This window comes from Schistocerca americana, chromosome 6 (genome assembly GCF_021461395.2).
Source record: "Schistocerca americana isolate TAMUIC-IGC-003095 chromosome 6, iqSchAmer2.1, whole genome shotgun sequence".
In the NCBI taxonomy this organism is placed as follows: domain Eukaryota; kingdom Metazoa; phylum Arthropoda; class Insecta; order Orthoptera; family Acrididae; genus Schistocerca; species Schistocerca americana.
In genome coordinates, this window is record NC_060124.1 from 231,268,528 (window position 1) to 231,290,252 (window position 21,725).

Below are 21,725 nucleotides of genomic sequence, written 5' to 3' on the forward strand. Positions count from 1 at the left end.
TGTGTGTGTGTGTGTGTGTGTGTGTTGGGGCAGATGTGTTAAATGTAATCCTTGGGAAGACGGAGGGTAAGCTACAGATGAAAATGAGTTCGATGTACACAAGGAATTACAAATGCTGCTAAATAATGTAAATACTGTTACAGAATAAAAACACTATTTTAGTGCAGAAGTTTAGAGAAAGTAAAAAATGAGTTGGATACGTGAATTACATCCTAACGGCATTACATCATAACCTGAAGCTAACATTTAGCACTGAGACCAAGTCTGTATGGGCTGACACTGAACTGTATTCTACAGTAACCTGATTTTATGTTCCTGAAATTAAAGTTTTCCTACTGTTATAACATTTTTTATTGGTCTCTTCAAATTTCCTATATTCATAATGAAAATTTGCACCCATTTTTGTGTTAACACAATTACAAACAGGAAAACAACTGTGTGGAAGGCATTTAGTTTGATGAAGGAGCAAACTTTTACAAAATTAGAGTTTTCCATCACCAACTACTCCTGAAAATGTGGCTTCTTCCAAGAGGATCAAGAAAGTGGATTTGGTCAAGAGATTTGGGTAACTACAATGATAACTGAAAGTTTCCTTATTTCGGATATAGAAAAAGTTGCAGCTGAAGGATTCAGTCAAGATATCCTGCACATTGTTGACAAAATTGCGACTGTTGAAAAGGGATGTCTGTGTACTACAAGGTACGAGGCTAATGTTCAATAAGGGAATCGGTGGGGGATGGAAAGAAAGCACAGCATAGGAAGGATTAAGGTGTTGATGTGAATATGATGTTGACAAAAGTGTGCCTCCAACTGTGGATGTAAATCCAGCCATAAATACAATAAAGGAATTAAAACACTCCATAATTCTAACATTTAAGGAAAAAAAGTTGTATCTAACAATGTACTAATTTAGTACTTAAGTTATGTTTGAAATTAAAGGTCAGTAACATAAATAAAATATTCTTCAAAAGTAATTTACCACCACTTTTGAAGTTCCTTAAATAGTGTAGAAGAGCAGTTTCACTACATACATATTTTCTCCCCATCTTCAATAATAAAAATAACAACTACTTGTTGGCTTCTGTTGTCAGCCATCTAGGCCCAGCAGAGACACATTCATCAACTGCCGCCTGACATCCATTGCAGGGTGTATGTTGGCATCTGACTTTTCAATTCATCAACTATAGAAATGCATATTGCTCCTTCATGTTTTCTTATGTCATCAATCTATTTGGTACTAGACTGCATACTCTGTCTTTCCTTATCTTTTGGAATACAATAAAGTAAAGAGCTTCCTTGCTCCAACTAACACCCATTCACCTGGACTTATAATTCTGACCACACCAATTTCATTTTCACTATAGTTACATGTTTTTGTTCCAGTTAGTACCCTAATATATTTTTGTTTTCTTATCCCTCCTAACAATTTTCATCTCTTCAATGTTTGCTAAGCAACACTATTTCTAACGTCAAAAGTCAAAACTGGTACAAACATGTTTATGACACACTATAGTCAGCCAGCAAGTTACATTTTGAAAAACTTTTTTAATTAATCAGAATCACTCCAGGCAACTGTATCATCGGCAGGTTCTACAAATTAAATGTAAACTTCCAGTATTTTTTGTCCAGTGTGTTGTTTATATATTGCTTTAGTCTACTCATATTTCACTTTCTGTCTTAGATTCACTGCCTCAGTTTAAGAATTTGAAAATGGACTGCTGTAAATGGCTTTAGTGACATAGAATCTCTCTGATTAACTCCTCTTTCCAATTTGAGTTTCTCACCATCATGATTAAGTCTACTGGAAGATACAGGATTTACTTGTTTAATATTCGGCAGACTAACACAGATAGTAGGGCCAATGGCTTATTTCTCAAGGAGTTGAAGTTCAGATTTTGTTGAAACTGTGTGAAAAGTTTTCTTGGAATCTCAGAATGCCAAGACAGAAAAGCTAACCGAGAGTCATTACTCATTCTATAATTTTGGAATATATCTGTCAGTGTGGGCTAATAAGCCTGCAACCCTCCCCCCCCCATCCCCGCCCAGTCAAACCTAAATAAAACCGGCAACCCTGTCCCGGATGTGGTACCTTCCCATAACCAGTCAGTTCTGCCTCCTATATGTACACACAATACCAAAATTTTGGGAGTGTACAAAATATATGAAGTAATTTAATTCCACGTATGTGGTTTTTCACACAAGAAATACAACACAAAAAGGCAACTGTGCCTAAGAATGGTTGCATTTATTCATAAATGAATGTTGGAAGTTTAATGTAATATATTGACAAGCCATCCTTCTAAAATCACTGTCACATAAGGGAGAGCAAGGGAAACCGAGGGAGAAGCAGGGTAGGAAATGAGGGATACGCAAGAGAGCGATGGGAGGATAAGGAAGGAGGGATAAGCAAGGCATCAAAAGGGAGGATATGACAGGAAAAGGGAGAGACACAAGGGGCAAAAGAGGGGAAGGCACAGGAGCAAAGAGGAGAACCAAAAGAGGGGTAGGCAAAGGAACAAAAGGACGAGAATCAAAAAAGGCTGAGGATGAGAAGTCACAGGATGCCATGGGAGGACGTTGAGGGATGCCAAGGATGGAAGAACAGGGATGTAAGCATATAGAATGCAGAAGGCAAGCAGTCACGGGAGATCAGGAAAGGAAGGGCAAAAGGGCAGGAGGTGGACAGTCGACAATGACCTGGACAGAAGAGCAAAGGGATAGGTGGGGAGTAGTTGAGGGAGGCTAGGAACAGAAGAGCAAGGGGGCAGGTAGTAGGTACCCAAGGAAGGCTACGCGCAGAAGGGTGAAAAGGAGCAGGTGGTAGATTGTAGGACAGATGGGCAGGAGAGGTCTAGTTGATGGCAGAAGGGCTAGTGAGGTTAGGCCGACGGCAGAAGAGCGAGGAAAGTCAGGTTGACGGATAAAGGAAATCTGGACAGCAAGGTCGGACGGACGGACGACGGCGAGGTCGGACAGACGGAGGACGGCGAGGTCGGACGGACGGAGGACGGCGAGGTCAGACGGACGGAGGACGGCGAGGTCAGACGGACGGACGGACGGACGGAGGACGGCGAGGTCGGACGGACGGACGGAGGACGGCGAGGTCGGACGGACGGACGGAGGACGGCGAGGTCGGACGGACGGACGGAGGACGGCGAGGTCGGACGGACGGACGGAGGACGGCGAGGTCGGACGGACGGACGGAGGACGGCGAGGTCGGACGGACGGACGGAGGACGGCGAGGTCGGACGGACGGAGGACGGCGAGGTCGGACGGACGGAGGACGGCGAGGTCGGACGGACGGAGGACGGCGAGGTCAGACGGACGGAGGACGGCGAGGTCGGACGGACGGACGGAGGACGGCGAGGTCGGACGGACGGACGGAGGACGGCGAGGTCGGACGGACGGACGGAGGACGGCGAGGTCGGACGGACGGACGGAGGACGGCGAGGTCGGACGGACGGACGGAGGACGGCGAGGTCGGACGGACGGACGGAGGACGGCGAGGTCGGACGGACGGACGGAGGACGGCGAGGTCGGACGGACGGACGGAGGACGGCGAGGTCGGACGGACGGAGGACGGCGAGGTCGGACGGACGGAGGACGGCGAGGTCGGACGGACGGAGGACGGCGAGGTCGGACGGACGGAGGACGGCGAGGTCGGACGGACGGAGGACGGCGAGGTCGGACGGACGGAGGACGGCGAGGTCGGACGGACGGAGGACGGCGAGGTCGGACGGACGGAGGACGGCGAGGTCGGACGGACGGAGGACGGCGAGGTCGGACGGACGGAGGACGGCGAGGTCGGACGGACGGAGGACGGCGAGGTCGGACGGACGGAGGACGGCGAGGTCGGACGGACGGAGGACGGCGAGGTCGGACGGACGGAGGACGGCGAGGTCGGACGGACGGAGGACGGCGAGGTCGGACGGACGGAGGACGGCGAGGTCGGACGGACGGAGGACGGCGAGGTCGGACGGACGGAGGACGGCGAGGTCGGACGGACGGAGGACGGCGAGGTCGGACGGACGGAGGACGGCGAGGTCGGACGGACGGAGGACGGCGAGGTCGGACGGACGGAGGACGGCGAGGTCGGACGGACGGAGGACGGCGAGGTCGGACGGACGGAGGACGGCGAGGTCGGACGGACGGAGGACGGCGAGGTCGGACGGACGGAGGACGGCGAGGTCGGACGGACGGAGGACGGCGAGGTCGGACGGACGGAGGACGGCGAGGTCGGACGGACGGAGGACGGCGAGGTCGGACGGACGGAGGACGGCGAGGTCGGACGGACGGAGGACGGCTAGGTCGGACGGACGGAGGACGGCGAGGTCGGACGGACGGAGGACGGCGAGGTCGGACGGACGGAGGACGGCTAGGTCGGACGGACGGAGGACGGCGATGTCTGACGGCGAGGTCGGACGGAGGACGGCGAGGTCGGACGGCGAGGTCGGACGGCGAGGTCGGACGGAGGACGGCAAGGTCGGATGGCGAGGTCGGACGGACGGAGGACGGCGAGGTCGGATGGCGAGGTCGGACGGACGGAGGACGGCGAGGTCAGATGGCGAGGTCGGACGGACGGAGGACGGTGAGGTCGGACGGACGGAGGACGGTGAGGTCGGACGGACGGAGGACGGTGAGGTCGGACGGACGGAGGACAGTGAGGTCGGACGGACGGAGGACGGTGAGGTCGGACGGACGGAGGACAGTGAGGTCGGACGGACGGAGGACGGTGAGGTCAGACAGACGGCGAGATCGAGGACAGAAGGGCAAAGGATGTTAAGGATGGTGGGCGAAGGACATCTAGAGTGGGAAGGCAAGGGCGGCTGGGCGAAATACATCGACAGCGGTGGTCTGAGGGACATCAGCGGTGTTGGGTCGACGGACATCGACGGCGTTGGTCCGAGGGACGCCGACAGCGTTGGTCCGAGGGACGCCGACAGCGTTGGGGCGAGGGATGCTGACAGCGGTGATGCGAGGGACATTGAAGAGGAAAATCGTATAAAAACTGTCAGGTGCAAGATAGTTTGAGGGCAGAAGGTCAGGGGTGGCGATAGATAGGTGGAAATGGCAATTTAGGACGACGGAGAGGTATGCCAAGGGCTTATAAGGGGCAAGGCTGAAGGGTCAGTGAGGCTGGCAACGGGCTGAGGGTAGAGAACAAGCAATGGCAGAAAGCGATGGGAGTGTGGCTTATGGATGACCAGTTAGGGTGGAGGGGGCTGGGAGTGGAGCTCATGTTGGGGTGGCGAGGAAGGAAAAATGGCAGTAAGGGTGGGAGGATGGGGGCTGGCTGGTCGAGTACGTGAGTTAGCGAGGGAGAAACGACAATTTACTACCGTCTACACAAATAGTAGTATAAGTTCGCGACAAAATTTCTGTCCAGCATCTCTGGCAGAGATTATATACTGTCCAGTTGCATTAATGTGACCACCTGTCAAACAGGCTGAATAACCACCTTCTGCGCGGTGGAACACTGTGAGATGTGCAGAAGAAAAGTCAATGAGGTTCTGAAAAGTTTCGACAGCTCTGTGTAGCCGTGGCGATGGCGACTACGCTCGATTTCTCAGTTAAGGATCCATGGCGCAAACATCCCGTTTGCGGTGGTCCCAAGATTCTTGAATGGTTTAAATCCACGAAGTTCGGTGGCCAGAGGAGCACAGTGTACTCATCCTGATGCTCTTCAAACTACATACATACACTGCTAGCTATGTGACACATTGCACTGTCCTGAAAGGGGGCGCCATTGTGCCAAGCAAAAACACACTGCATGTACAAGGTGAACTAGTTCCCAAGGATAGAAGCAAACTTGTGTCGCTCCACTGTGTCTTCCGAATGATGAGATAACCCAGGGAATGCCACAAAAAGTTTTCCCAGACCATAACGCTCCCACCTCCGGCCTGAACCCTCCTATGATTGTTGTAGGGTGTTTGCTGTCAGACATTTCACGCCATGAACGCCAATTGCCATCTTTCCGATGTAACATAAAATGTGATTCATCCAAAAAAGGCATCTGTTGCCTCTCAGTGGACATCCAGTTGCAATATTGACGTGTAGCTTCCAACCTTCGTCGCTGATGAACAGCAGTCAACATGGGTACGTGAAACAGGCGTCTGCTGCGCATGCTCATAGATAACATTTAACGAATGGTCGTTAAAGAGACACTGCCGGTAGCCACTTGGCTCTCTGGGCGATCAGTTGCTGAACACCTGTAAGTATATTCACACGCACCCATTTCTACAGCTATTGTTCACCCCTGTGATCTATGGCTCGTGGTGCAACACAGATGCCTTGATGCCAGTTTTGGATGGGTAACACTCTCACAACACTTCTCACAAATATCATGTCATTTTGACATAAAATACAATACTGATGACTGCATCATTGGCTACTGCCTTAGTGACAAGGAAGAATATGAATGTTGTTGTTCCTCAATTCACTCACAGAAATTCAAGCCGTCCTCTAAGGTTCCAGCATAACCACATACTCAGAATTCACAACATATTCGGAAATAAAGAGCCAAATATTTGTGAGGAGAAAGAATATGAATTTTATTGCAGCTGATTTTGGTTGCAGCATTTAAAATTGCACTCTGTGGTTCCCACCTAACCACACACTAGGAAATTACCACATATTAGTAAATACACAGCGAAACATCTGTGACATGGAAGAGTATGAATATTATCTCCCTTAGGTTCCTGCCTGAACACACACACTGAAATCGCCACATATTTGTGAAAAGGGAGAACTTTAATTTTAATTAAAGCTGTCCTTTTGGGTTCCTGCGTAACCACAGATTTGGAAATGACAAAATATTTATTTCATCCTTTGTTGTCAAAGCAGATGGAATGTAAATAACATTGTGTATTGCAGAATTTACTTGTATTACATTCATACGGTCCCACAACATATTAACAACACTAACATGAAAACAAATAAATATATAAATAAATATTTGCATCTGATCAGATGCAAAACCACGCCTTCAAGTCGAGAAAGCACGCGTTATTCATTACGCTAGCACTTAAATATGTGATGTTTGTCTCCTGTCTTGGTTATCACATTCTCTCTTCAAGGTTTATATTGTTGATGCGTTATAATGTAACAGTTAATAATGGTGAAGTATTTGTGATAAAATTTTCAACACTCTGTTACCCTGAAATGGCATACTGCAAATTATAAAACTAGCATGTTTCATGTTTAATTTGTAAATTATTGACAATAATAATTCACTCCTGAAAGAGCACTCTTACATGAAGGCATTAGCCACTGATAAATCATATTGCATGCTAACGAAAATTGACAGCCACTCATGCAGTTGTTGATATTGTGTATGAAGTCAAAATGACATCATGTTTTCAGGAAGTGTTGTGAAATGAGCGTTGCCCATTTTGGAGAGCGCCATTTTGCCGAACACAGTATACTTTAACCATGGCAGTAAATGAATGGTTTACAGACTTAGTCGTTCCAGAAATGTTTCCGCTTCCGGCCTGAAAGCTAATGACCATGCCCTTTAGGGTGTCGGACAAATGCTCCGTTTTCGTATTACGACAACGACTGCATGGCTTTTCATAACTCACCAACAAGCTTTATAAGCCCTCCATTGCTAGGGCTGTCACCTGCCATCTGTGATTGGTTATGCATGATGACATCGAAGATCGGTGGTGGTCAGATTAATGGGACTAGATCTTGTATTTGTAGCTCCATCATAACATATTACAGCACCAGAAATATTTTGTACAAAGCATTAATTACAATCACATAAACATAATTGCGTAACAGAAAACACTACCAGATGATAATTAGAAATTACATAATTATAGCCCATTTATAGTCTGCTCATCACAAGAATAAACTTGATGTAAACAAACGCAATGACTGGTCAGAAACTACAGCACACGTACACCGGTGCTATTATGCTCTTGGAAGTAGGCCCTGCTTATGTAATAGATACCTTACCACTAAGTTACTTTAAATGAAACTTTTAAGATATTCTAATATATTCATAGCCATCAACATTTTTCTTAATCACTCTTTAGCAATGTAGTTGTTTATATAATAGAGGGAAACATTCCACGTGGGAAAAATATATCTAAAAACAAAGATGATGTAACTTATCAAATGAAAGCGTTGGTATGTTGATAGACACACAAACACACAAAAGATGATGTGACTTATCAGACGAAAGTGCTGGCATGTTGATAGACACAGAAACAAACGCAAACATACACACAAAATTCAAGCTTTCGCAACAAACGGTTGCTTCATCAGGAAAGAGGGAAGGAGAGGGAGAGACGAAAGGATGTGGGTTTTAAGGGAGAGGGTAAGGAGTCATTCCAAGCCCCGGAGCGGAAAGACTTACCTTACGGGGAAAAAAGGACAGGTATACACTCGCGCGCGCGCACACACACACACACACACACACACACACACACACACACACACACACACACATATCCATCCGCACATACACAGACGCAAGCGGACATTTGTAAAGGCAAAGAGTTTGGGCAGATATGTCAGTCGAGGCGGAAGTAAAGAGGCAAAGATGTTGTTGAATGACAGGTGAGGTATGAGCGGCGGCAACTTGAAATCAGCGGAGGTTGAGGCCTGGCGGATAATGAGAAGAGAGGATATACTGAAGGGCAAGTTACCATCTCCGGAGTTCTGACAGGTTGGTGTTAGTGGGAAGTATCCAGATAACCCAGACGGTGTAACACTGTGCCAAGATGTGCAGGCCGTGTACCAAGGCATGTTTAGCCACAGGGTGATCCTCACTACCAACAAACACTGTCTGCCTGTGTCCATTCATGCGAATGGACAGTTTGTTGCTGGTCATTCCCACATAGAAAGCTTCACAGTGTAGGCAGGTCAGTTGGTAAATCAAGTGGGTGCTTTCACACGTGGCTCTGCATTTGACTGTGTACACCTTCCGGGTTACAGGACTGGAGTAGGTGGTGGTGGTGGGAGGGTGGATGGGACAGGTTTTACACCGGGGGGCAGTTACAAGGGTAGGAGCCAGAGGGTAGGGAAGGTGGTTTGGAGATTTCATAGGGATGAACTAAGAGGTTACGAAGGTTAGGTGGATGGCGGAAAGACACTCTTGGTGGAGTGGGGAGGATTTCATGAAGGATGGATCTCATTTCAGGGCAGGATTTGAGGAAGTCGTATCCCTGCTGGAGAGCCACATTCAGAGTCTGATCCAGTCCCGGAAAGTATCCTGTCACAAGTGGGGCACTTTTATGGTTCTTCTGTGGGAGGTTCTGGGTTTGAGGAGATGAGGAAGTGGCTCTGATTATTTGCTTCTGTACCAGGTCGGGAGGGTAGTTGCGGGATGCGAAAGCTGTTTTCAGGTTGTTGGTGTAATGGTTCAGGGATTCCGGACTGGAGCAGATTCGTTCGCCACGAAGACCTAGGCTGTAGGGAAGGGACCGTTTGATGTGGAATGGGTGGCAGCTGTCATAATGGAGGTACTGTTGCTTGTTGGTGGGTTTGGTGTGGACGGACGTGTGAAGCTGGCCATTGGACAGATGGAGGTCAACGTCAAGGAAAGTGGCATGGGATTTAGAGTAGGACCACGTGAATCTGATGGAGCCAAAGGAGTTGAGGTTGGAGAGGAAATTCTGGAGTTCTTCTTCACTGTGAGTCCAGATCATGAAGATGTCATCAATAAATTTGTACCAAACTTTGGGTTGGCAGGCCTGGGTAACCAAGAAGGCTTCCTCTAAGTGACCCATGAATAGTTTGGCGTACGAGGGGGCCATCCTGGTACCCATGGCTGTTCCCTTTACTTGTTGGTATGTCTGGCCTTCAAAAGTGAAGAAGTTGTGGGTCAGGATGAAGCTGGCTAAGGTAATGAGAAAAGAGGTTTTAGGTAGGGTGGCAGGTGATCGGCGTGAAAGGAAGTGCTCCATCGCAGCAAGGCCCTGGACGTGCGGAATATTTGTGTATAAGGAAGTGGCATCAATAGTTACAAGGATGGTTTCCGGGGGTAACAGACTGGGTAAGGATGCCAGGCATTCGAGAAAGTGGTTGGTGTCTTTGATGAAGGATGGGAGACTGTATGTAATGGGTTGAAGGTGTTGATCTACATAGGCAGAGATACGTTCTGTGGGGGCTTGGTAACCAGCTACAATGGGGCGGCCGGGATGATTGGGTTTGTGAACTTTAGGAAGAAGGTAGAAGGTAGGGGTGCGGGGTGTCGGTGGGGTCAGGAGGTTGATGGTGTTAGGTGAAAGGTTTTGTAGGGGGCCTAAGGTTCTGAGGGTTGACAGTGTCGGGTGAAAGGTTTTGTAGGGGGCCTAAGGTTCTGAGGATTCCTTGAAGCTCCGCCTGGACATCAGGAATGGGATTACCTTGGCAAACTTTGTATGTGGTGTTGTCTGAAAGCTGACGCAGTCCCTCAGCCACATACTCCCAACGATCAAGTACCACGGTCGTGGAGCCCTTGTCCGCCGGAAAAATGACGATGGATCGGTCAGCCTTCAGATCATGGATAGCTTGGGCTTCAGCAGTGGTGATGTTGGGAGTAGGATTAAGGTTTTTTTAAGAAGGATTGAGAGGCAAGGCTGGAAGTCAGAAATTCCTGGAAGGTTTGGAGAGGGTGATTTTGAGGAAGAGGAGGTGGGTCCCGCTGTGACGGAGGACGGAACTGTTCCAGGCAGGGTTCAATTTGGATAGTGTCTCGGGGAGTTGGATCATTAGGGGTAGGATTAGGATCATTTTTCTTCATGGCAAAGTGATATTTCCAGCAGAGAGTATGTCTGTAGGACAGTAAATCTTTGACGAGGGCTGTTTGGTTGAATCTGGGAGTGGGGCTGAAGGTGAGGCCTTTGGATAGGACAGAGGTTTCGGATTAGGAGAGAGGTTTGGAGGAAAGGTTAACTACTGAATTAGGGTGTTGTGGTTCCAGATTGTGTTGATTGGAATTTTGAGGTTTTGGAAGGAGTGGAGCTGGAAGTGGGAGATTGAGTAGATGGGAGAGACTGGGTTTGTGTGCAATGAGAGGAGGTTGAGGTTTGCTGGAAAGGTTGTGAAGGGTGAGTGAGTTGCCTTTCCGGAGGTGGGAAACCAGGAGATTGGATAGTTTTTTTAGGTGGAGGGTGGCATGTTGTTCTATTTTGCAGTTGGCCTGTAGGAGGATGCTCTGAACAGCCGGTGTGGATGTGGGAGAGGAAAGATTGAGGACTTTTATTAAGGATAGGAGATGACGGGTGTGTTCATTGGCTGAGTTGATGTGTAGGTGAAGGATTAGGTGGGTGAGGGCAATGGATTGTTCAGTTTGGAACTGGTATAGGGACTGATGGAAAGAAGGGTCGCAGCCAGAGATGGGAACTTTAAGTGTGAGGCCTTTGGGGGTAATGCCAAATGTCAGACAAGCCTGAGAAAATAAAATATGGGAGCGTAATCTGGCTAGGGCGAAGGCATGTTTGCGGAAGGAATGTAAATAAAATTTAATGGGGTCGTTGTGGGTGTGTTGTGAGGGTGACATATATATTTATAATGAAAGCGCTGGCAGGTTGATAGACACACAAACAAACACAAACATACACACAAAATTCAAGCTTTCGCAACCAACGGTTGCTTCATCAGGGAAGATGAAAGGATGTGGGTTTTAAGGGAGAGGGTAAGGAGTCATTCCAATCCCGGGAGCGGAAAGACTTACCTTAGGGGGAAAAAAGGACAGGTGTACATTTGTCCTTTTTTCCCCTTAAGGTAAGTCTTTCCGCTCCCGGGATTGGAATGACTCCTTACCCTCTCCCTTAAAACCCACATCCTTTCATCTTTCCCTCTCCTTCCCTCTTTCCTGATGAAGCAACCGTTGGTTGCGAAAGCTTGAATTTTGTGTGTCTATCAACCCGCCAGCGCTTTCGTTTGGTAAGTCACATCATCTTTGTTTTTATATAATAGAGGGAAACATTCCACATGGGAAAAATATATCTAAAAACACAGATGATGTGACTTACCGAACGAAAGTGCTGGCAGGTCGATAGACACACAAACAAACACAAACATACACACGAAATTCAAGCTTTCGCAACAAACTCATCAGGAAAGAGGGAAGGAGAGGGAAACACAAAAGGATTTGGGTTTTAAGGGAGAGGGTAAGGAGTCATTCAAATCCCGGGAGTGGAAAGACTTACCTTAGGGGGAAAAAAGGACAGGTATACACTCGCACACACACATATCCATCCGCACATACACAGGCAGACATCTTTGTTTTTAGATATATTTTTCCCACGTGGAATGTTGCCTATATATATATATATATATATATATATATATATATATATAGAGGGAAACATTGTGAAGGGTGAGTGAGTTGCCTTTCCGGAGGTGGGAAACCAGGAGATTGGATAGTATATATATATATATATATATATATATATATATATAAGTGCCCCACTTGTGACAGGATACTTTCCGGGACTGGACCAGACTCTGAATGTGGCTCTCCAGCAGGGATACGACTTCCTCAAATCCTGCCCTGAAATGAGATCCATCCTTCATGAAATCCTCCCCACTCCGCCAAGAGTGTCTTTCCGCCGTCCACCTAACCTTTGTAACCTGTTAGTTCATCCCTATGAAATCCCCAAACCACCTTCCCTACCCTCTGGCTCCTATCCTTGCAACCGCCCCCGATGCAAAACCTGTCCCATGCACCCTCCCACCACCACCTACTCCAGTCCTGTAACCCGGAAGGTGTACACGATCAGAGGCAGAGCCACGTGTGAAAGCACCCACGTGATTTACCAACTGACCTGCCTACACTGTGATGCATTCTATGTGGGAATGACCAGCAACAAACTGTCCATTCGCATGAATGGACACAGGCAGACAGTGTTTGTTGGTAATGAGGATCACCCTGTGGCTAAACATGCCTTGGTGCACAGCCAGCACATCTTGGCACAGTGTTACACCGTCCAGGTTATCTGGATACTTCCCACCAACACCAACCTATCCGAACTCCGGAGATGGGAACTTTCCCTTCAGTATATCCTCTCTTCTCGTCATCCGCCAGGCCTCAATCTCCGCTAATTTCAAGTTGCCACCACTCATACCTCACCTGTCTTTCAACAACTTCTTTGCCTCTACACTTCTGCCTCGACTGACATCTCTGCCCAAACTCTTTGTCTTTAAATATGTCTGCTTGTGTCTGTATGTGTGGATGGATATGTGCGTGTGTGCGAGTGTATACCTGTCCTTTTTTCCCCCTAAGGTAAGTCTTTCCGCTCCCGGGATTGGAATGACTCCTTACCCTCTCCCTTAAAACCCACTTCCATTCGTCTTCCACCCTCTCCTTCCCTCTTTCCTGATGAGGCAACAGTTTGTTGCGAAAGCTTGAATTTTGTGTGTATGTTTGTGTTTGTTTGTGTATCTATCGACCTGCCAGCGCTTTTGTTCGGTAAGTCACCTCATCTTTGTTTTTATATATAATTTTTCCCACGTGGAATGTTTCCTTCCATTATATATATATATATATATAAGTGCCGAGAGATAGGTTGTTCTTAATGGTTTTAATAGATCTACAGAAAAAAATTGGACTCTGAAATTTTCTGAGGGACTATATTTAATTTTGTTGAAATACAAGTATAAATTGGATGTATGGTGGAATCTGTAATGTAACAGATTGATATACTACGGTAGTTAGTGAATTGCTGGTTCAAATCCCATGTTGGTCTACCTTTTTGTTTCAATTTGAAATACTTACATCTCGTAATTGTAAAATTCATTGTCATTTTTTTTATGAATAATGCAGGTCTTCTTGTTTCTAATTACATATCCCACGCAAAACTCTTGTTCTCATTTCAAATATAAATTCTTAATTATCGATATTTTATGAAAGACTGTTAATAAAGATTCCTTAAATTAAGAGAACATGACGATTCAGTTTTTTTGGACAAAAATGAAAAACCAATTATTCGTTATTTGGACTATGTAAATTATTTTATACCACAGATGTAGTCTCACACGAACCAGAGCGAAAAGTGTTGTAGAAACATGAAAAACAATAATTTTCACAACCCAAGGTTGAAAATACTACTATAGTTGTAAGGTTCTTTTATTTACAACACGACCGGTTTTGGGCTCTTATACACCCATTGTCAGGTGTTATACTGAAAATAGCAAAGAGATCGGAGATGATAACAGTTTTTACACACAGTAATACACATAAAAAAGCAAAAAGTTCCTTATAATAGTTCAGAAACCACCAGACAGGCCAAGTGCTGTAAAACCAAAGTCAACAGCAAAGTGACACCAGACAGTACCATCAACGACTGCCTGGGTGAAGAAATATGCACTGAATATCAGGACATGTGCTGTGACCCTGAGCACCAAGGTGGACAATTATGAGTGTAAGTGCAGGATTGAGAGTGAATATGTTGTGGGAGTGTATTATGATACAGTATAAGTTGAGTGGGTGACTGAAAAATACTTTGGGTAATGAGGGTAGGATACCCTCATCTCAGCACACTGCAAGAGATAGCTCAAAACCCTGATGAAGGTTACTATTAGCTTTTTAAAGGCTTGCATGAGGTCAAGTGATGGGGGGAGCACCAGCTGGTGACTTGTCAACACAGGAAGGGATTTGTTGTTGTCACAGAAATAATTGGTGTAGGTTATCTTTTTCTGGACTAACTGAAGAGGAACTTGTCTGCTTGCAAAGGCTCAACACATGGGTGGTTGCTGGTTTGATATGAACAGATTGTTTTATGGAGTCATCTAAGTGGTGGACATCAACATTTAGACAAGGAGCTAACAGAGCTGACAAAGACCAAGTGATACAACTTGGGACGAGACTTTGGTTTCTGGAGGAAGTAACAAAATGCCCTTCTCACCATCTAGGTCTCAAAGGTATCAACAATGAATCTAAGCCAATGCGTAGTGGATAGGAAGACAACCACTAGGTGATCCACGGAAAGTTAGAGAAGATGGTACTATGCAGGTACCAACAGCTTATCCAACAATTTGTTTGCAGGTCTGACCTTGAAAAAAAAAAAATGATTGTGTGTCATACTGTGACAGTTCCAAGGGGTTAGGAAGTGCGTGCTAGGTGTGCTATCACAGCACAGGGAAATGTGGTGGCCTTGGGTGATATCAGATAACAGGGACATAGTATCCACATAGTATCCGTAGTTCATACAAAAGAAGTCTCACTTTCAATACTGAGGAAGGTCGAAGTGTCAAATTTTATTTCTCTGTATGTGCATATGAGTATAGAATAAAAGGAAAGAAAGAAGAAGAAGACAAGGAGGAAGAAGAATAAAGAACAAGTAGTAGTGCATGATATTTGGGCCATATAGCAACAAAATAAAATATACTGTGCACATCAGACACACTTTTTTCTATCTCATTTTACTTGCCTGGTCTCCTTCGACCTGCACCGACAGTATACCAAGCTGTGTAAGAGCTTGATCCCCCTGCTGTGCGAGCTGCCTCAGACGAAGTGCTGCTTCCCTTGGAATTGTGAATGTAACACGAACAGAGTTCCATGGCTCCACCTTTGATACTCGAAGGGACTCTGCTTTTCCTATAAAACAGCAACGGGAAGCATTAGACAATGGTATTGCATATCTTCAACATTAGTCCAACAGTGTCTATGAGAGGGAAGGAATGGTATTTTGGTAAAAGAACTTATATGAGAAAACATTTTTTCCTGTTACATGACAGACATGTAAGTGAACAGTGTCTGTTAGCACAGAAGATAGCTGTAAGTCATCATAAAACTCTGCAATAGAAGCAATTGATTTGTCTCCCGCAACCTGTTGGAGGCGACTTTTCTCTTCCATATCTACAAAAACGATTTCATATGTTATGGGAACCTTAACTTGAGAGTGTAGAGGTTGCAAAACTAACTAGAATACCTAGTGTGGGATATTTGTCAACCCTTTTACTTTTGTTTCTCGTGTGTGTGTGTGTGTGTGTGTGTGTGTGTGTGTGTGTGTGTGTGTGTGTAAGGGGCTAATTCTTCCGACAAGTGGATGAAGATCGGCAATATTACCATACAAGAAGATTAAATACCACTCGAACAATCAGAAATATTCCTAAATGATTTAAAAACATCTTGCGATTCTAAATTGTTCAAATTACAGAGATGACAATTCCAACTTCAGTTCAAAAAGTGCAGGATTTTTTTAATCGCATCAACACTAAATAATCAGCTTGACATACCGCAACAGAATTTATGGCAACAGTTTTTACTGCAAATGAAAAACTAAATCAAATTTTCACTACACAATTTTCACTGTGACGAATTACTAAGAACTTTTCAGTTAAAATAATGAGCAAGCTAAATGTATGAAAAGTGCCAGGTATATGGGTAGTAAGACGTAATTTAGAAAGGAAAAGTATTCAATTGTGATCATCATATGGTATTATAAGGCTTTTAATAGTTTATTCCTGGGTGTAGAAATGATACCAAAAATGTGACGATAATTCATCCTCCTTTCCTTTGGAGATGTACCTGTAAATAATCTCTTGTCAGCTCAATACTATAAAATATGATGAAACTTATAAATCACCTATAGTTTGACAAGACAGATAGTATGAAGTACAATATTCAACAAGCAACATCTTCATCACTGTGTCCAGTTTGTCCTGACAAAAGCTTTTGAATGCATAGACTGTAAATGAAAGTTAATTTGTTACCATTTTTTAGCTTTTAGAAGAATAAGAAACATTTACAGAGTCCACCATCAACTGCCACAGTTGTATACTATCGGCTACTAAATTTTCCTTTGCTGCATTGCTTGCTGAAATCAGATCTGCAAGCTATGCACACAAGATGTCTTTCCGTTCCAAGGTAGCAATTTACAAATTTGCAGTTTTATTGTTGCTTTGATCAGTACTGAATAATAACAGAAAATAATAGTAACAAATAAAATACAATTGTGTGTTCATAAATGTTATTACCCACAAGGGAGGTACTAAGATCAGAGCGCAGAAAAATAAAATGTAGTTCTTGGGTCACAATACAGAAAACAACGCAAAGAAATGTACCAATAAATAATGTCTACATATACAAGTAGGGTAGTGGAAGATGATTTCAAATATACAGTAACAGAGATAAAGAGAGAGGATGTGCTAATAATGATAAAGGAAATGGAAGAAGCACAAAGCAAATCTCACACTTTGACTATACATCTGTGTGGAGAGCTGGAAAAAAGAGTCAATAAGAAAACACAAGGAAATTGCCACCTTTGCAATTGTATTCTGGGACATGCAATAAACATTTTGTCATAAATGTGCATCTAACAGCACTAGTTACACACTTTATGCATTATCAATAACATAGCTTTCCATATGTGCAAAATAATAATAATAATAATAATAATAATGACAGAAGTGGTATACAGGGAAGATAACTTTATTACTTGCAAATACAACCCACAAACCCAATGAACTAGAGAGAATTCTACTGACTGATAATCCATAAACCATAGGCAAAGCAGTATACTAAAATAAAGAAATATTGAAATTAATTAGGAGTAAACAGATATGGGAAATGCACTAGACAAATAATATGCTTTTTGTTCATTAGACTTTTTTCCTAGATGCAAACTAAAACACTATCACTTCAAGTAATTTTCTGTACAATATGAGTGAAAACATATTACATATGTACAGTTATACTCTAAAACTCATTGCCCAGTAAGCATCTGATTGTATTTTATCACTAATATCACACACACTTTGTCAATCCCTTTTCACTGTTGCATAAATGGTTCTCTACACTTCATCTGTTGTCACTTGGAACTTCTGTCAAGTTCAATAAACCCTGCAGTTGTGCTGACAACATTCTCTTTTCCAAGTACAATATAACAAACATATTCCTCTAGTTTCTGGCAATATGGACTTAAAAAAAAGAAAAAGGAACAACTGCCAATGCCTGGTGTCACCAAAATATAAAAATCACAAGGAGGGAAAAAAAACCAAACCCAAGTACAGATTTGTATCGCCTATAAACCTTTTTTTAAAAATAGGTCACTGATTTTTCACACACAGCAGAAACAAACTATAAATGAGATGAATGAACTGAATGGAAGAAAATGCTCTTTGAGGGAGGGACGAGGGTGAGCACAAGTAAGGGGCATTACAAGCTGTTGAAGAGGCTTGGATTGACAAGAAAATAAACTATCAGAAATAAATTAGGAACAACACATTACAGTAAATTAAAGTATGGATAACATGCAGAGTGAGAGTGAAGCGGAAAAACAGCTACTAATGACTAAACAAAAACTTTTTTGTGTGAAACACGATACAGATTTCGGCTGTGTGTCCGTCCAATCTCCTGTCTCGCCCATTCGTGTGATTCTACAATGGTTTACTTCAAATGCCACAACTGACTGTAGCTTCTGCCTGAGCTCCGCAACTTAATGGAACAATATTACATTCATTAACAAATATCTTGTTGTTGTGCTTCTCAGTCCAAAGACTGGTTTTATGCACTTGTGCATGCTGGTCTGTCTTGTACAAGCCTCCTGATCGCTGCATAGATAGTGTAATCAACATCCATTTGAACCCACATACACTCAAAAATTTCCAAAACTTTAGGTCACAAAAATTTACAAATTAACAAAAAGAAAATTGGAATGAAACACCTGGACCACATACAAGTGCAACATTTCAATGTGATATACAACCATATGATGGCAAACATGACAAAAATGTAATGTAGCAAATGTGTTTTACTTCTTAAACCATTGAGTAAACAGACACAGGGACATTTATTGAAAATGACAGGTGTCTGACATTGCATAGCAAGGCCATAAAAAATTGGACAGGCACAGTGAACAAGACATAGTGAGTAACAAACAATTTTATACTGTTGCAAGCAACCGTAATATAAATTATTCTCTCCTTTAACTGCTGCAATAAATATGGCACAATATATCCTACAAATATATGTCCATCAATATGGGGAACACAGTAATTAAAATATTTGTATGCAGGAACACTGAAATACTGACATAATATTGGACGAGATATTTAGAAGACTAGAAAAGTATTAATTAATAAGTGAAACATGAAAATAGTACCTTCACACAACAGCACACGTAAACGCTGCACTATGAGCTTGAACTTCTCAGGGAAATAAGGATCTTTGAGGTCTCCTTCACATGTCACAACTGTCTCAATTAGATCACCATCGCTATCTGCAGCCATCTCTAAAATGCAATCATAAAATCACATTTCACTAAAAATGCAAAAGGTAAATGGGGGAAGGTTATAGTAATATATCAAAATTTTTCCTACGTACATTAAACAAACATACACAGAAATAGCTTTCCCATTTCTTTCATATCCAACTACTGTTTAGTTAGTACAAATTTAGCTAGCTGACACAATTTGCTGCATCAAATGGGTATGTGCAGTGTTCTAAATTGTCACTAATTGTTATGTAATGGTGTAATAGCATACCATATATGCTCTGTACCGTCACACTTTTTGCAAGGGATGCTATGGACAGAAGATTGGTTAGACACTCTTAGTGCCTGCTCCGAGCCAAATTACTATGGATACTCACTACACAAGCGTTATATCTTGGCACCCCATGCAGGGATGTTGGAACCAGTGGAATACGCAGGATCCCTTATGGTTGTACCCAGCATCCCTTGCATGGAGTGTCAAGTTAGACTGTGTGTACAGTAGTATTTCATGAAACTATAATTGACCAAGGAGCTCACAATATTCATTAATGGAATATATGGCTAGCAATTAAAAGTGAAGGGCTTTCAGAAGTAAAAGAAAATGGTTGCTTACCTGCCAATCAGACTCACATGCTCCTGCTTTTGGTAACCCTCCCTATCCTCACAGCCCCACAATGGGGCACAGGGCTAAAAAACCTGCAAGAAATACCAGATCTTCAGAAGTCTAGTTAAACATTTTAAAATTTGGCATTTCTGCCAGTTGCCTTAAGCTGAACATTGCAATTTCAGCACACATTAAAAACAAAAATAAAAAATACTGCTGCTCCAAAGCACTACACATCAGCTACAGTATTACTCCACCTCCCCACCCCCCAGTAAATTTTTCCAATGAACAGAATGTTTACAATAATGTCGAAAATTTACAACACGAGCAATAAAGTACTGGTAAGACTTAAGCTTACACCTGTCGGCTGAAGATAGTTAGAATCAGCTGGATTAAATTAAATAAACAAAACAAATTGATAAAATCACCTAGGGGGGAGGGGGCCACAGTAAGCTGAAATATGGCTATGCAATAGTAACAATGCAAGGAACATAACTGATTCAATGAGAATCTGAATCAATCAACTGGTATTAGTACTGAAATTCTACAATAAAGTACTGACACAGAAGTAAACAACACATTATCTATGTCATATATGCTGTGTTTTCTGCAAATTGAATATATATTCTAAATCTGCTGTAGGTGTTAAAGAAAATCAATTTTCAGGTCAACTGAAAAACAACTATTGCCAAGCAGCCTGACAGTAACAAAATTAATATTTTATTAAATGAGAGTAATAGTTAAATCGAAAAATATGTAACTCCGTTGGTGACAACCCTTAAGCAGTACAGCCTACAATATGTAAACAATCATTTTTAGGGGTACATTTAATGATCAGTAAACACGACCAAGAACGAAATGTAAACAAAGCAATCGGTAGCAATCTTAGCTGCGACTCGAAGATGCTACTTCGCTACTTCACAAAACCTGATATCAACATTAAAATGATAGAAAATTTAAAGCGTACGGCAACTGTTGAGACATAACAAGCACCACTCTAGGCAAACTACTAAAACAATTTCCATTAAGAGCTTACGAATGGCCTGAATATCTTAGGTAACTGGGACGTACAGTAGAAATGACATGCATTCAAAAAAACTAAATAGAGTAATTCATCACCAATATTTCGGTAACAGCACCTGTTAAATAACGTAAGAAATAATCCCTCCGCGTTTAATATCAAGGTAAAGAAGTTATTGCTCTAAACTACGCTTTTATCTCGTATTCTATACAACCCGACAAACTATTTAAATCATTATTCGACACATTTCAAAACAATCAATGTCCGGGACAAAACACTCCAAATTCACAACCACTATTTTCCCTCTATACATTTACAAACAATCGTACATTGATAACAATATGCATACTATTACATTCGTAAACAAACCAAATGAGTGGTAGAAAAATCGAAATCATTCACCATATTTTCAGTTTACATTGGCTTCAACGAAGTTCTAGATTATTGTGAGTTTCATGTGCTGTAAATCATCCATTTCTTTCACCTTTTGCAGTACGTGATAATGTGCACGTAATAAAAAGTCTTACTGTTTTGTGCTGATATTGACACATTTTACAGGCGATTCGTTAACACACACTATCTGCATTTCTTCAAGTTTGTGACACACAATTTGACAATCCGAAAATCCACTATAAATAAACTACTTTAATACATCATCATCAGTTTTCTTAATCCTACGTTGTTCACTAAATCTAAACACCAAACAAAATACGATGGCTCAAATATTGCCCTGCCGACGTACGACCGACACATATGATTCCGCCACGGAACGCAAATAAATACCACTCGAAGCACAAATATAAAGGTTTAATACACGACCCTTGTTAAATTAAATCATATTTGTATCCTCGTATCGTTGCCAAAGTCACACAAATCCAAACAACTAACAGCAAGCCGTACAAGGGGATTCCGACCTCCATTTTGTGACATGGGGGAGTGGAAATCAGCT

General features: G+C 43.4%; 1 protein-coding gene across 1 annotated transcript in view; it reads right to left on the minus strand.

Moving 5' to 3' along the window:
• Positions 1-21,725, minus strand: part of LOC124620062 (nascent polypeptide-associated complex subunit alpha, muscle-specific form-like) — a 59,926-nt gene that overhangs the window by 37,806 nt on the left and 395 nt on the right. The window contains exons 2-5 of the mRNA XM_047146730.1: positions 19,765-19,847; positions 19,041-19,169; positions 15,362-15,532; positions 2,979-5,008 (exon numbers count right to left, since the gene is read on the minus strand). Coding sequence (XP_047002686.1) covers positions 2,979-5,008; positions 15,362-15,532; positions 19,041-19,167 — 2,328 coding nt within the window. The 5' untranslated portion in view covers positions 19,168-19,169; positions 19,765-19,847. The remainder of the gene's footprint in view (positions 1-2,978; positions 5,009-15,361; positions 15,533-19,040; positions 19,170-19,764; positions 19,848-21,725) is intronic.